General features: G+C 35.5%; 2 protein-coding genes across 10 annotated transcripts; both read left to right on the forward strand.

The window, feature by feature from the left end:
* Positions 1–745: 745 nt before the first annotated feature.
* Positions 746–5,031, forward strand: LOC149193989 (uncharacterized). Of its 4 annotated transcripts, XR_016254488.1 has the most exons (9): positions 746–1,001; positions 1,433–1,547; positions 1,629–1,885; positions 2,057–2,156; positions 2,333–2,367; positions 3,662–3,702; positions 3,793–3,893; positions 4,467–4,802; positions 4,881–5,031. XR_016254488.1 is itself a non-coding variant. In XM_089404969.1 (8 exons), the coding sequence occupies exons 2-8, from the start codon at positions 1,541–1,543 to the stop codon at positions 4,499–4,501; spliced, it is 576 nt and encodes a 191-aa protein (XP_089261095.1). In that variant the 5' UTR covers positions 746–1,001; positions 1,433–1,540; the 3' UTR covers positions 4,502–5,031. The 4 variants fall into 4 exon arrangements, 2 of the variants coding, with proteins under 2 accessions (XP_089261095.1, XP_089261096.1); XM_089404969.1 differs by having other exon boundaries at positions 4,467–5,031; XM_089404970.1 differs by lacking the exon at positions 4,467–4,802.
* LOC149193990 (small ribosomal subunit protein uS17z-like) lies at positions 4,526–12,681 on the forward strand. 6 transcript variants are annotated; one of them, XM_089404972.1, is made up of 9 exons: positions 4,526–5,898; positions 6,160–6,229; positions 6,858–6,898; positions 6,989–7,089; positions 9,353–9,393; positions 9,484–9,584; positions 11,699–11,843; positions 11,933–12,022; positions 12,116–12,680. In XM_089404972.1, exons 4-9 carry the CDS (start codon positions 7,048–7,050, stop codon positions 12,207–12,209), a joined length of 513 nt encoding a protein of 170 aa, XP_089261098.1. In that variant the 5' UTR covers positions 4,526–5,898; positions 6,160–6,229; positions 6,858–6,898; positions 6,989–7,047; the 3' UTR covers positions 12,210–12,680. The 6 variants fall into 6 exon arrangements, with proteins under 6 accessions (XP_089261098.1, XP_089261099.1, XP_089261102.1 ...); XM_089404971.1 differs by lacking the exon at positions 6,160–6,229 and having other exon boundaries at positions 4,527–5,898; positions 12,116–12,679; XM_089404975.1 differs by lacking the exon at positions 9,353–9,393 and having other exon boundaries at positions 4,528–5,898; positions 12,116–12,678.
* Positions 12,682–14,814: the final 2,133 nt, after the last annotated feature.

The following is a 14,814-nucleotide window of genomic DNA, read 5'->3' on the forward strand; positions in this document are numbered from 1 at the left end:
ATGCTCACCTCCTCTTGATCTTTAATTTCCTAGAAATTTTCGATCAAGAAATAATCATGGGTATACCACTAAGTGCATATGATTTCGGTTGAAATATATTCCCCTCGTGGAAACGTTGGAATGATATTATTTTTAAACCAATATGACAAACTTATTTTCGTCTTGGATTTACAGGATAGTGGTCATTACCTATTTGTCCTTGCATATTCAAAGTCGAATAAAGGTGGTCATTGAGTTACAACCAGCTTAGATCCATCTTAACTCTGAATCAAAACTCTTTTCATTCTAAGAGAGGTTTCACCTCAAAATATTTGATCCCTATCGGTGCTTGATGTGTGTGTGTGTATTCTTACATTAGAATACCATTGGAAAAACCATGGTTACCAAAACCTAAAACATGGTTCTTTTATGTAAACATTTTGACTAGTGAAATTACATAAAAATAAAATTAATAATAAAAATAAAGTTGAGGTAAAATAGTCAATTAACTGTTGGCATTTTTTTGCTTTGGTTTTGGGAACCCATGGTTTTGCCAATAATATATATATATATATATATATATCATTGGAAAAACCATGGGTTACCGAAACCCGAAGCCAAAAAAATAGCAACTATAAATTGACTATTTTACGTCAACTTTATTTTAATTATTAAGCCGTAAGGCGTTTCCCTTTGAAATGGATTGCCTCAGCGGCCACCGTGTCCTATTGTTGGCCATCGATTTGTGGTGTTAGACGATTGAATGATTTTTACGCCGTAAGGCGTTTCCCTTTGAAATGGATTGCCTCAGCCGCCACCGTGTCCTATTGTTGACCGTCGATTTGAGGTGTTAGACGATTGAATGATTTGTGATCGTTGATCGAACACTCATCCAGAACTGAACCGTTAATGAGAAAGCCGGACAGACGCACCGCCAGCGAGCCATAGGTAGGAGCGGGAGCGACCGAGGCCTTGAAATGCGAAGTTAGAAGTCTTGAATTCCTGCAGCCATGGCAGAACAGGTACTCCAGCTCTATTCCTTGAATGCTTTTTATGGTTTGTTTTATGTATTTTGGATTTTTTTAGGGTTTCCGCGGAAGAACAAGCGAGTGTCTGGAGTGAAGAAGATTTTGGTTTATTGAGCTCTTTCAAATTCAACTGTTGTTTTTCTTACATTTGTTTGGCCCATAATATCCAGTTTTTATTAAGAAAACCCTTCTTTTTCACTCTGTTCTGCTTAATGCGTTTTACACGATTCGTGTTAAATGCAGAACGAAGCTCTCTATTTTAAATATCATTTTGCATTTTGTACAAATTTGTGCCAGCAGCTTCACTTGGATTTGCGTTTTACACGATTCGTGTTAAATGCAGAACGAAGCTCTCTATTTTAAATATCATTTTGCATTTTGTACAAATTTGTGCCAGCAGCTTCACTTGGATTTGTTTGTGCCAGGACCATTCCAGCGCTTCGATTTCACATGTTTCACCCTTCAAGGTGAGAACGGGGGCAACGATGATTCACATGTTTCACCCTTCAAGGTGAGAAAGAGGGCAACGATGAATGAAAGGTGAGAAGCGCAGCTGCCCTGTCTCTTTGATAAAAGAGGGTAGCCACAAAAGAAATTTTTAATGCGTTAAATCTGTACTAGGCAGCGGCGTTTTTCTGACGAGATCTTCCAATGAAGCCTCTGGATGGCCTCTAGGCTTCCGGCTTTACTGGCGTGGTGGCCTCGCGGCTTCCGCTTTTACCGGTGTATTTAATGCTTATCATGGTTCATCATTACTACGGGAGCCCAATGATATGAAATCGTTAAATCTAGCAGTGTTTTTGCTAAAAGTGGGGATTCGTTTCGGGTTTACTGCAAATTTAGCGTCCCTTTCTGATTCCTTGGTGCTAACATTTATGGTATGGTGGTAGATTATTTGTTTCTATAATTGTATGCTGATTCTGAAATATTTGTTCTGGAAGCGCTTCCAATTTGTTGTGTTGTCTCGTTGTTTCTCTGTTTCATGTTATATGTCTTATGTGTGTTATATATGTGAAATTGTCTGGGTTTTGTGTGTTCATGTGCTCTAGAAGCGCTTGCAATGTGTTGTGTTAATGGGTTTTGAATCTGTGAAAAAAACGGAGCATTGGGAGCTGAATCAACTCACACGTTGGATATGGAGTCAAGTAGGTATTTGGTTTTTTGGCTTTGTTTTACTCTCAGTAGGCGTTTTTTTTTCCTCTTTTTGTAAATTAAATATTATTATGTCATTCCACTTCTTTGTGTTTATTAGCTGACATTTTTTAATTAAATGTTGTTATTGTAGCAAGAAATGTTAATTTTTTTATACTTTTCCTAAATTACAGGTAGCCGATCTCATTCTCTTCGTGACAAAATCAGTGTAGGGCAAATCTTCCCCTTCATAAATCTCACATCTCTGTTTCTTCGAAAGAAAAGAGTAACTTCTCCCCTTATTTTCTCAGTTTTGAGCGTTAAGAGCAATAAATTACTGTTAAATAAATTGTTTCATTGACATCTTTAGTGTTTTCATGCCTAATTAAAAATTGCTCGTAATGTTTCAGAGGAGAGTAACGGTATATCTAGGTTTTAAATGTGAAATTGTTTAAAGTTAGGGAGGTTGGAAATGAAATCTATATCTATTGTATTCTCATTTCTCTGCTTTGCCCCTAGAAGACGTTTTTTCTTTTTCTTATTTAATTGAGTATGGTTAAATTCATTGCAGCTGCAGCCAGCCTTGGCTTTTATAATAACAAGTGATTTTAATATTTTTGTTTTTTTTGGTAAATTATAAGTTGCTGGTTCCAACATCAACCATCTCCTTGTCTTGAAAATAAGAGCAGTAAAGGGAAGTTCCTTCCCTTAGTTTCCCACTCCTTGTCTTGAAAATAAGAGCAGTAAAGGGAAGTTCCTTCCCTTAGTTTCCCAGTTTAGAGGGCATTTAATGGTACCATGCATAGCTGTGTGTATGTATTGCAGAGTTTTAATTGAGTACCTAAAGTGCCGAGTACGCTACTGGATTGTTGAGCTAGGGCTTGGGCTTCATAAGGTGATTTCGTCTCTCGCTGGCAGCCCTTGTTACTCAACAATAGTAGATACAACAACCATACGAATTTTAGAGTAAAGTGTTGTAGAATATAATGAGTATGTTCCAACAACTTCTCACCACTCAATAGTAAGAACTCTAAGATACCCTGCAACACCAACTACAACCTTAATCCAATATATCCATAAGTATCCCCATCGCCCAACAACTTTTAATATTGGACATAAATAGTTTCATCTATAAATTTGATGAAGCCTTTAATGGGGACATAAATAGGTTCATCTGAAAATTTTATGAAAAATCTCATGGGAACTGTATGCATGTGATGCAAGTGAGCTAATGCATCTAACCCCTGCAACACCAAGTTATATGTAATATTGGGATAGGCTCTCCGATCATCCATTCTATTATTCTATCGCTATGCTCAAATATTGGTAGATGGGTTTATTTATAAAAAAGCAGTTAACCATAACAAGCCCTTTTAATAGAAGCCAAACGCCTTTTTCCAATATTCTATGCCACTCTGAAGCTTGTATTTGTGGGTGAACAGTGAAAACGTTGTTGTTAGTATTGTCATTGTTATCAACTAATGGGACATCTCTGATACAAATTCCTTGTATTGTTTTCATAGACTGAGAGAGCTTTTCTAAAGCAACCAAAAGTCTTTCTCAGGTAATCATATTGCAGTATTATTTGATTTTATTTCATGTTTAGAATCTTTAGATTTGCTTCTCTTTTGATCCTTAATTTATATTGTTGCAGTTCTGAGAAGTCTGGGAAGGGGAAACGTCCTGAAAAAGGTGGCAACAGGTTTGGGAAGAATGTGGGTCTTGGCTTCAAGACCCCCAAAGAAGCTATTCAAGGTATGGTGATTAAATTCTAGGCAGATTTGATTATTGCGATATATTTTGTTTGTATATATTATTGTGCATTTAATTGTTGTTTCTATTAAATTATCTATTTGAATGCCAAAATGCTTCCTTGTAGCAAGGTTGTACAAGTAAGAAGACACACCAGGTATAGAAATGGTGTAGCAGTTATGAATTCCCAAAATATTGTTTGTTAGTATGGGGGTATGGTTGAATGAACTCATAATGGTTGAGATCATATCTGCTCTACTAACAATATATATTGGGAACTCGATGGGACAAGAATGCTTGATTGTGGCAACGAACATGATGCCAACTTTATTAGGATCTTGTTAATAATAAAAACAAGATATTCCAATGTGTTGGTGCCTTGCGCTGGTCTTTTTTTCTCCAGTTGTCTTACGAACGGCCAGCTCAGGATTTTCCCAAGACTTTTGATTTTTTTAAACAATGGGGATTTGAGTTTAGACTTGAGTACTTTAATCAAACGGGGTTCTTGATTTTGTCATGGTTCTTTTGCGTGTTTGGAGTTGCAAGCTCATGTTAAAGCTATTGATCTCAATGCAGGGTATGGGTATATACCGTGCAACAAGAAGTTCTGAGGCCAATCTTGGCCTGGTCTGAGGCCATATGGCACTGTTTTGGCCCCCTTCCTGAGGCCATTTTCTGAGGTCCGAAGTGAAATCCAAACCCTATCCTGAGGATCGGTCTGAGGACTATCTCGCAGCATTTTCTGAGACAGATTTGATCTTTCTGTGACAAGAATTCGACCTCCCTAAGGCACAAATTCCATCATCCCTAAGGCTGTGTTAAGGACAAGACAGAGGCTATTTGAGGACGAGACAGAAGCTGGTTAAGAATGATGCTAAGGCTGTTTCTGAGGAGAATTTTGAAGCTGAATTTGTAAGACATAGCCTGTTGAAAACGAGCTCCAAGTTGTTGATCATGATCAATTTTTGCTAACGTTTGATCTCAATGCAGGGTATGGGTATATACCGTGCAACAACAAGTTCTGAGGCCAATCTTGGCCTGGTCTGAGGCCTACTGAGGCACTGTTTTGGCCCCCTTCCTGAGGCCATTTTCTGAGGTCCGAAGTGAAATCCAAACCCTATCCTGAGGCACGGTCTGAGGACTATCTCGCAGCATTTTCTGAGACAGATTTGATCTTTCTGTGACAAGAATTCGGCCTTCCTAAGGCACAAATTCCATCATCCCTAAGGCTGTGTTAAGGACAAGACAGAGGCTATTTGAGGACGAGACAGAAGCTGGTTAAGAATGACTCTAAGGCTGTTTCTGAGGAGAATTTTGAAGCTGAATTTGTAAGACATAGCCTGTTGAAAACGAGCTCCAAGTTGTTGATCATGATCAATTTTTGCTAACGTTTAAGGCCTAATTAGGGCTGCAGTAGCAAGCCATTAAATCACTGTCAAAGCGACCTGATTAGGGCGAGTCTCAGTGAAGCAAGATCGGTCCTGTCACAGAAGCAAGATCTAGGGCTGCTTTGGCTGCATAAAGAATGTCTTGTTAAGGCACAGAAGAAGGTCTAATCAGGAAGCCTCTTGAAGCATTTGTAAGGGTTAATTTGGGCCTGTTTGAAGGAACAAGATAAATTGCATGGTACAACAGTTCAGGGTCGGATTAGAGGTTTGATAAATATCAGCAAGAAGACTATTTTAAGTGTCAATCTTGAGGAAGGGCAAAAGTCAGTAGCATTTTTTGTATAGGAAAGTAATCAAATTCTGATCAATGTCAAGGCTAAGTCTTGCTGATTGTTGTCTACTCATGAATTGCTAAAATATGTCCAAAACTGCAAGAAGGAATGAAGTAGAAAATTGCTTAGATGACAGGACTGCTAAAAGTATATGAGACTCCTTGACGTGCATGGTGTATCTCCTAGTTGCTGATGTCATGCGATATGGTCATGAAAGATAGTGGAGCCAGTACATGGTGATTGTCTGAGATGCACCCAGAACGTGTGTGGTCTTGATTGACTGCTAAGGTACGATGGCTTGTTGATATGAGTATGTGTAGATGAATAAGAGTTCTTACATAGGCTACTATTAGATCAGACTGCAAAGGTTTACTTGGTGTTGCATATAGCATTGTGGTGGATATGCTACTGTATGTGCTGAGTGTTGTGGTTAGAGATTATCTCCTGAGGTTATGTTTCGGAGAAATCTGAAGGTTCAATGTTCCTAAGATTTGTATGCAGTAGAGGGCATTTAATGGTACCATGCATAGCTGTGTGTATGTATTGCAGAGTTTTAATTGAGTACCTAAAGTGTCGAGTACGCTACTGGATTGTTGAGCTAGGGCTTGGGCTTCATAAGGTGATTTCGTCTCTCGCTGGCAGCCCTTGTTACTCAACAATAGTAGATTCAACAACAATACGAATTTTAGAGTAAAGTGTTGTAGAATATAATGAGTATGTTCCAACAACTTCTCACCACTCAATAGTATGAAATCTAAGATACCCTGCAACACCAACTACAACCTTAATCCAATATATCCATAAGTATCCCCATCGCCCAACAACCTTTAATATTGGACATAAATAGTTTCATCTATAAATTTGATGAAGCCTTTAATGGGGACATAAATAGGTTCATCTGAAAATTTTATGAAAAATCTCATGGGAACTGTATGCATGTGATGCAAGTGAGCTAATGTATCTAACCCCTACAACACCAAGTTATATGTAATATTGGGATAGGCTCTCCGATCATCCATTCTATTATTCTATCACTATGCTCAAATATTGGTAGATGGGTTTATTTATAAAAAAGCAGTTAACCATAACAAGCCCTTTTAATAGAAGCCAAACGCCTTTTTGCAATATTCTATGCCACTCTGAAGCTTGTATTTATGGGTGAACAGTGAAAACGTTGTTGTTAGTCTTGTCATTGTTACCAACTAATGGGACATCTCTGATACAAATTCCTTGTATTGTTTTCATAGACTGAGAGAGATTTTCTAAAGCAACCAAAAGTCTTTCTCAGGTAATCATATTGTAGTATTATTTGATTTTATTTCATGTTTAGAATCTTTTGATTTGCTTCTCTTTTGATCCTTAATTTATATTGTTGCAGTTCTGAGTAGTCTGGGAAGGGGAAATGTCCTGGAAAAGGTGGCAACAGGTTTGGGAAGAATGTGGGTCTTGGCTTCAAGACCCCCAAAGAAGCTATTCAAGGTATGGTGATTAAATTTTGGGCAGATTTGATTATTGCGATATATTTTGTTTGTATATATTATTGTGCATTTAATTGTTGTTTCTATTAAATTATCCATTTGAATGCCAAAATGCTTCCTTGTAGCAAGGTTGCACGAGTAAGAAGACACACCAGGTATAGAAATGGTGTAGTTGTTATGAATTCCCAAAATATTGTTTGTTAGTATGGGGGTATGGTTGAATGAACTCATAATGGTTGAGATCATATCTGCTCTACTAACAACATATATTGGGAACTCGATGGGACAAGAATGCTTGATTGTGGCAACGAACATCTTGTGACTATCTTAGTGCTACCCATTACTTGGAGACATTTTAGTTTCCTATGTGGGCATCGACCATCTTGGTGTTTCTCCCGAGAAGACTGAAGCTGCATGCCACCTGCATGCAAGGAAATTACCATGATTCCACCCATAAGACTGAAAATTATCACCGTCTGGAAAGCAGGGATCCTGGTGCCATTTGAAATGTCTTTGTGCTTGCCAATTTAAATGTAACTTACTTGATCCATGTGTATTGGACTCTGGAGAAAATTCTAACACTGCCTTTTAGTTGTTTCCCATAAATACATTTGAGGTTGAAATACATTTTAAGTCTTCATATTTAAGACTGAAAATTGACTCCATCATGATAAAAACACAATTAAACCTGTCAACAAGAGCCCTTTATAATTTAGTATAGACTGGAACAGACTTCTCATGCCCAATACGTGCATCAATCACTTACCAGGCTCACACTATGCTGTAGATCTTCAACTATCAATCCATATGAATTAATTGAATGCAGAATCACATTTCTTTCTTATTTTTTACCAGAATATATAGTGTCTGTGAAGTCAGGGAAGTAGCTGCTGTGATTCAAAAATAGCTATATGATGAATCATCCAAATTGATACAATAAAAATCCTTTTTGTAGGATGTTTTGAATTCTTTGAACACACGTTCTGTAGGTCTCTGTAGCTGAAGAGCCCCTGTTTATTAAGAACGTTAGTGGTAAAAGTAGCATGCCAGGTATGGAAGTGCTTTTTGAGTACCAAATTCTAATAGCATAAGTAATGATGCAACAGTCTTGTCTAAAGCTTTTACAATATATCTTGTGTTCTAAGACACCTTTTGAGCATTTTCAAAGAAGGTAGGAACTCTCTTCGTCATAGGTTTGCCAACAAAACCAACTTGCAACAGTTTTATCTCTTGTGTTTACAATATATCTTGTGTTCTAAGGCACCTTTTGAGCATTTTCAAAGAAAGTAGGAACTCCCTCCATCATAGGTTTGCCAACAGAACCAACTTCTGCTATCTCGTCAATCAGTGCCAAGGCAATTAATTAAATTCACTACTAGCAGGGAACTTAGCAAGAAATCATCAACTGCAAAGATAACCCCATGCTTGCCATGTACAGCTGTGGCCAACAAACAATCATTCCAGATGCAGGAAAACCATCTGCGGGGTTACTGTCATAAAAATAATATGGACTCGGTTTTCACTTTTAATTATTTCTTTACAGAGAAAGATGGTATTCTTTACAGACTCGATTTTCGCTTTTAATTATTTCTTTACAGAGAAAGATGGTATTCTTTACAGACTCCGTTTTGCATATCCGATCTTACCTGAAAGATTCAAAGCTTTGGAACTAATTTCAAGAAGCTATGATACTTGGTGCTGAGAGGCAGTTGAATGATCATTGCCCTACGGTTTTTATTTTTATTATTATCTGTATGCACTGATTAATTTTTTTCTTTTTCCTTCATCGTTAACATATGATAATAAAAGCAAAATTAAGAATCTTAAGAATAATCAAGATGTCATTCTTATGATTAGTTTTCGTTTTTTCTTGATTCTGATAAATTTGATGAAGCCTTTAATGGGGACATAAATAGGTTCATCTGAAAATTTTATGGAAAATCTCATGGGAACTGTATGCATGTGATGCAAGTGAGCTAATGTATCTAACCCCTGCAACACCAAGTTATATGTAATATTGGGATAGGCTCTCCGATCATCCATTCTATTATTCTATCGCTATGCTCAAATATTGGTAGATGGGTTTATTTATAAAAAAGCAGTTAACCATAACAAGCCCTTTTAATAGAAGCCAAACGCCTTTTTGCAATATTCTATGCCACTCTGAAGCTTGTATTTATGGGTGAACAGTGAAAACGTTGTTGTTAGTCTTGTCATTGTTATCAACTAATGGGACATACAAATTCCTTGTATTGTTTTCATAGACTGAGAGAGCTTTTCTAAAGCAACCAAAAGTCTTTCTCAGGTAATCATATTGTAGTATTATTTGATTTTATTTCATGTTTAGAATCTTTTGATTTGCTTCTCTTTTGATCCTTAATTTATATTGTTGCAGTTCTGAGAAGTCTGGGAAGGGGAAATGTCCTGGAAAAGGTGGCAACAGGTTTGGGAAGAATGTGGGTCTTGGCTTCAAGACCTCCAAAGAAGCTATTCAAGGTATGGTGATTACATTTTGGGCAGATTTGATTATTGCGATATATTTTGTTTGTATATATTATTGTGCATTTAATTGTTGTTTCTATTAAATTATCCATTTGAATGCCAAAATGCTTCCTTGTAGCAAGGTTGCACGAGTAAGAAGACACACCAGGTATAGAAATGGTGTAGTTGTTATGAATTCCCAAAATATTGTTTGTTAGTATGGGGGTATGGTTGAATGAACTCATAATGGTTGAGATCATATCTGCTCTACTAACAACATATATTGGGAACTCGATGGGACAAGAATGCTTGATTGTGGCAACGAACATCTTGTGACTATCTTAGTGCTACCCATTACTTGGAGACATTTTAGTTTCCTATGTGGGCATCGACCATCTTGATGTTTCTCCCGAGAAGACTGAAGCTGCATGCCACCTGCATGCAAGGAAATTACCACGATTCCACCCATAAGACTGAAAATTATCACCGTCTGGAAAGCAGGGATCCTGGTGCCATTTGAAATGTCTTTGTGCTTGCCAATTTAAATGTGACTTACTTGATCCATGTGTATTGGACTCTGGAGAAAATTCTAACACTGCCTTTTAGTTGTTTCCCATAAATACATTTGAGGTTGAAATACATTTTAAGTCTTCATATTTAAGACTGAAAATTGACTCCATCATGATAAAAACACAATTAAACCTGTCAACAAGAGCCCTTTATAATTTAGTATAGACTGGAACAGACTTCTCATGCCCCATACGTGCATCAATCACTTACCAGGCTCACACTATGCTGTAGATCTTCAACTATCAATCCATATGAATTAATTGAATGCAGAATCACATTTCTTTCTTATTGTTTACCAGAATATATAGTGTCTGTGAAGTCAGGGAAGTAGTTGCTGTGATTCAAAAATAGCTATATGATGAATCATCCAAATTGATACGTAGGATGTTTTGAATTCTTTGAACACACGTTCTGTAGGTCTCTGTAGCTGAAGAGCCCCTGTTTATTAAGAACGTTAGTGGTAAAAGTAGCATGCCAGGTATGGAAGTGCTTTTTGAGTACCAAATTCTAATAGCATAAGTAATGATGCAACAGTCTTGTCTAAAGCTTTTACAATATATCTTGTGTTCTAAGACACCTTTTGAGCATTTTCAAAGAAGGTAGGAACTCTCTTCGTCATAGGTTTGCCAACAAAACCAACTTGCAACAGTTTTATCTCTTGTGTTTACAATATATCTTGTGTTCTAAGGCACCTTTTGAGCATTTTCAAAGAAAGTAGGAACTCCCTCCATCATAGGTTTGCCAACAGAACCAACTTCTGCTATCTCATCAATCAGTGCCAAGGCAATTAATTAAATTCACTACTAGCAGGGAACTTAGCAAGAAATCATCAACTGCAAAGATAACCCCATGCTTGCCCTGTACAGCTGTGGCCAACAAACAATCATTCCAGATGCAGGAAAACCATCTGCGGGGTTACTGTCATAAAAATAATACGGACTCGGTTTTCACTTTTAATTATTTCTTTACAGAGAAAGATGGTATTCTTTACAGACTCGATTTTCGCTTTTAATTATTTCTTTACAGAGAAAGATGGTATTCTTTACAGACTCCGTTTTGTATATCCGATCTTACCTGAAAGATTCAAAGCTTTGGAACTAATTTCAAGAAGCTATGATACTTGGTGCTGAGAGGCAGTTGAATGATCATTGCCCTACGGTTTTTATTTTTATATTTATCTGTATGCACTGATTAATTTTTTTCTTTTTCCTTCATCGTTAACATATGATAATAAAAGAAAAATTAAGAATCTTAAGAATAATCAAGATGTCATTCTTATGATTAGTTTTCGTTTTTTCTTGATTCTGATACATGAACTAGAAGTTGTGCAATCATATTGGTTTTATTTATTTATTTATTATTTTATTTTTATCTATAATTTTTATTTTGGTCTTTCGGTTTCCACTGATTCGTGCAAATATTTTCTGATTGGTGCATATTATTTTATATTGCTGCAATGTTTCTCAACTAGATTGTCAATACACGTATTTGTCCGTTATATGTTTTTGGGTCTTTCTCCACTTGATTGTGTGAACTAGGTTTTCTTGGTTTTTATGTAGGGACCTACATTGACAAGAAGTGCCCATTCACTCGTACTGTTTCAATAAGAGGTCGTATATTAGCTGGAACATGTTACAGTGCTAAAATGACACGGACAATTATTGTCCGTAGGGACTATCTCCATTTTGTCAAGAAATATCAGAGGTAACTAGAGAACATTATAGTGAATTGCAATTATATTTGTATACAGTTCCATTTAAGTAGTAATTTTTGAATGTCTGCATACTTAACAGATATGAAACGAGACATTCGAACATACCAGCCCATATTTCACCCTGTTTCTGTGTCAAAGAAGGGGATCATGTTATCATTGGGCAATGCAGGTAAATCTATTTATGGGAATATCCACTAAAACTTGTTATTCTTTTTTCTGTTTTTATTGGTTGTTAACATTTTATATGATTTGCTTGTATCAGGCCCTTGTCCAAGACTGTAAGGTTTAATGTTCTAAAGGTGATTCCTACGGGTTCTAGCAGTGGTTCTGCAAAGAAATCCTTCACTGCAATATGAATCCTTTTTTTTTTCTTCCATTAAGTGTGATAGAGTGGGCTTCTACAGAGTTGAGGGTTACTTACTATTTTATCATTTGGTCAAAATTAATTTTGTTAGTTTAATCCTTCTTTTGGTTACTGTGTTGCATTTTGAAAAAGATGTACGGCGCATGTTTACTCTTTGGTGGTTGAAAGTCCACCGTTCTTGGATACTTTTGTTTTGGTTTTAGCATCCAGTAAACCTTTGAAGGCATATAATAGCCAACTATGATGATGTCATATTTATTTTATTATATATGGCAAGGAGTTTCGCTTTTAATTATTTCTTTAGGAGGTGACATTCGTGTGCTTTAAGCTGTTGACGAGTGCAAGATTGTCGAATGAGTATTGGATGAAATACCGGATCACTGAGCTTCCTGAGTACTGGGACGCTGAACTAGCTGAGTACCAAAATACTGGATTGATAGAGTATCGAAATGCTAAACGAATCTGGAAGAGTAGAAAATCCAGAGATCTATGAGAACCAATCAGAGAAATTAGAGTAAAAGATCAAATAATGATATTTTTACTATAAGAAAACATAGAAATTGCATTTTGAATAAGTTATTGTAGCATATGCCACTAATCAATGCCAATGGCATGTCTGTGTTTATTTCAAAATGATTTTATGTATCTAACATCATCTACAATATAATCTGAAAGATAACCCATCGATCATAACAAACCATTGAAAGATAACCCATCGATCATAACAAACCATAGCAGCTAGATTCTTTTAATGTCTTAAAAAAAACCAATGGATGCAACTTTGCAAGAGAAAAATGGCATTGCCAATATAAATCATAGCAGAGATCTTCATTCATATATATATATATATATATAATGAGTATGTACTATAGAGATTTATTTATCTCAATGATAACTTGAGATTCTTCCAGTTATGACAAAAGAGTAAAATATTTAAAATAGAGCATGGACTATAGAAAGTAATATAAATCATAGCAGAGATCTTCATTCATATATATATATATATATATAACGAGTATGTACTATAGAGATTTATTTATCTCAATGATAACTTGAGATTCTTCCAGTTATGACAAAAGAGTAAAATATTTAAAATAGAACATGGACTATAGAAATTTATCTAAATGATAACTTGAGATTCTTGAGATTCTTATCCCACGCTGCATACGATTTCAGTGTATGTAAATGAAAAATTAATAGATCAATTTAATCTTAATTTTTATGGATTTGATTACCTATTCTTCCCCACTCTATGCCTTACGGCATTTCCTTTGCAACATAAGTTGCAAATGCTAGTTAATTTTATTTTATTTATAATTTTATTTTTATGTAATTTGACTAAGTCAAAATATTTACATAAAAAACAAGATAAGACATTACATCTCTTTCATATGGATTAAAGAGCACCTCTCGACCAACAACTAAACCCACTAATAGCACATTACGGTAATGCATTCATTTATATCAACAAAATCCTACCATATTCTTTCTTCAAATATTCCAAGTAGCAACAACACAATTCTTTTCAACAATGCAAAACCTACACAAGTAACCAAGACCAATGAGAGAGAAGGAATGAATAACATGAGAAATGGTACAGTGGTAGGTGCTTTCCCTGGTATAATGATAATTTTCTAATTGTCTTGTTTAATTTTGCATTAGACACCAACAACTAAACATTGTACACATAAATTGCTAATGTGCGAAATAATGAGACGTCATGATAGTTGGCTTCGTATGCCAAAGAATGATGATGATCAACCTTCATCAACTAGTTGGATCGCGAAAGCACCCTAACCTAGCTTGGTTTATTATTGCCATGTGTATAACACAATGAGTGAGCCATTGCTTTCTAGCTTGGTTTACCATTCCCTTGTGTATAACGCAATGAGTGGATTGTTAGTTTCTAGAATTCCCATTATTGAGTCTTTAGTGTTATTAAATTTATTTATTTTTTCTTTGTTGCATTTTTGTTTTCATTGGTTTCTAGAAATCCATAGAGGAAGCATATTGTTAATATGGTTAGTTGCTCTGTGTTGCAATTTGTTTTCATGGACTTAGGGATTGATAACCCAATCAAATGATTTATTGAAGTAGAGATTTTATTGGTCTTTTTTTTATATATTTTGTATTATAATGTTTGGTTAATGTTATGGCTTAGCATTGTTGTTTAATATTATTTTACAGTTTGTTAGGATTTATTTTTTTTGTTTTATGGGACTAATACTCCAAAAGTAATGGAGATTATTAGTTGGTTTTTTAAATTATTTTTTCTATTAAAAATTTACAATAGGTTAATATTATGAAATTTCAACTTAACATGTATAAATTATCAAAAACAAATGAAAATTTGTTTATAATGTATTTATGTATTTTTTATTGTATAACAAGTATGATAACCAAATAAAAACTATTTAGGTATCTTTATATAAACAAAAACACATGCAAAAATTACAATGAAGTCTTAATTATGCAACAAAGACAAGCTTGGAATGGAATATGTAAAATAAGAAAAGGTCACATAAAGAACCCAAGTTAGTGGAGCAACTGTTATTTCATATAAGCTACAGAAGGAGCTAGAACCAATGCCCAAAAAT

The sequence above is a fragment of the Pinus tabuliformis genome, chromosome 2_2 (assembly GCF_031772625.1).
Source record: "Pinus tabuliformis cultivar Carrire ecotype Pingquan chromosome 2_2, CPIR1, whole genome shotgun sequence".
Taxonomy (NCBI): domain Eukaryota; kingdom Viridiplantae; phylum Streptophyta; class Pinopsida; order Pinales; family Pinaceae; genus Pinus; species Pinus tabuliformis.

What these genes read in the sequence shown, in the direction of transcription:
- LOC149193989 (XM_089404969.1), top strand. An exon ending in CCTTGGTGCTAACATTTATG is followed by an intron (nt 1,886 to 2,056) that starts GTATGGTGGTAG and finishes CATGTGCTCTAG; the next exon opens with AAGCGCTTGCAATGTGTTGT. An exon ending in TTGGATATGGAGTCAAGTAG is followed by an intron (nt 2,157 to 2,332) that starts GTATTTGGTTTT and finishes CCTAAATTACAG; the next exon opens with GTAGCCGATCTCATTCTCTT.
- LOC149193990 (XM_089404973.1), top strand. Translation starts at nt 7,048, where the DNA reads ATGTGGGTCTTGGCTTCAAGACCCCCAAAGAAGCTATTCAAG. An exon ending in CTCCAAAGAAGCTATTCAAG is followed by an intron (nt 9,585 to 11,698) that starts GTATGGTGATTA and finishes GTTTTTATGTAG; the next exon opens with GGACCTACATTGACAAGAAG. An exon ending in TTTGTCAAGAAATATCAGAG is followed by an intron (nt 11,844 to 11,932) that starts GTAACTAGAGAA and finishes CATACTTAACAG; the next exon opens with ATATGAAACGAGACATTCGA.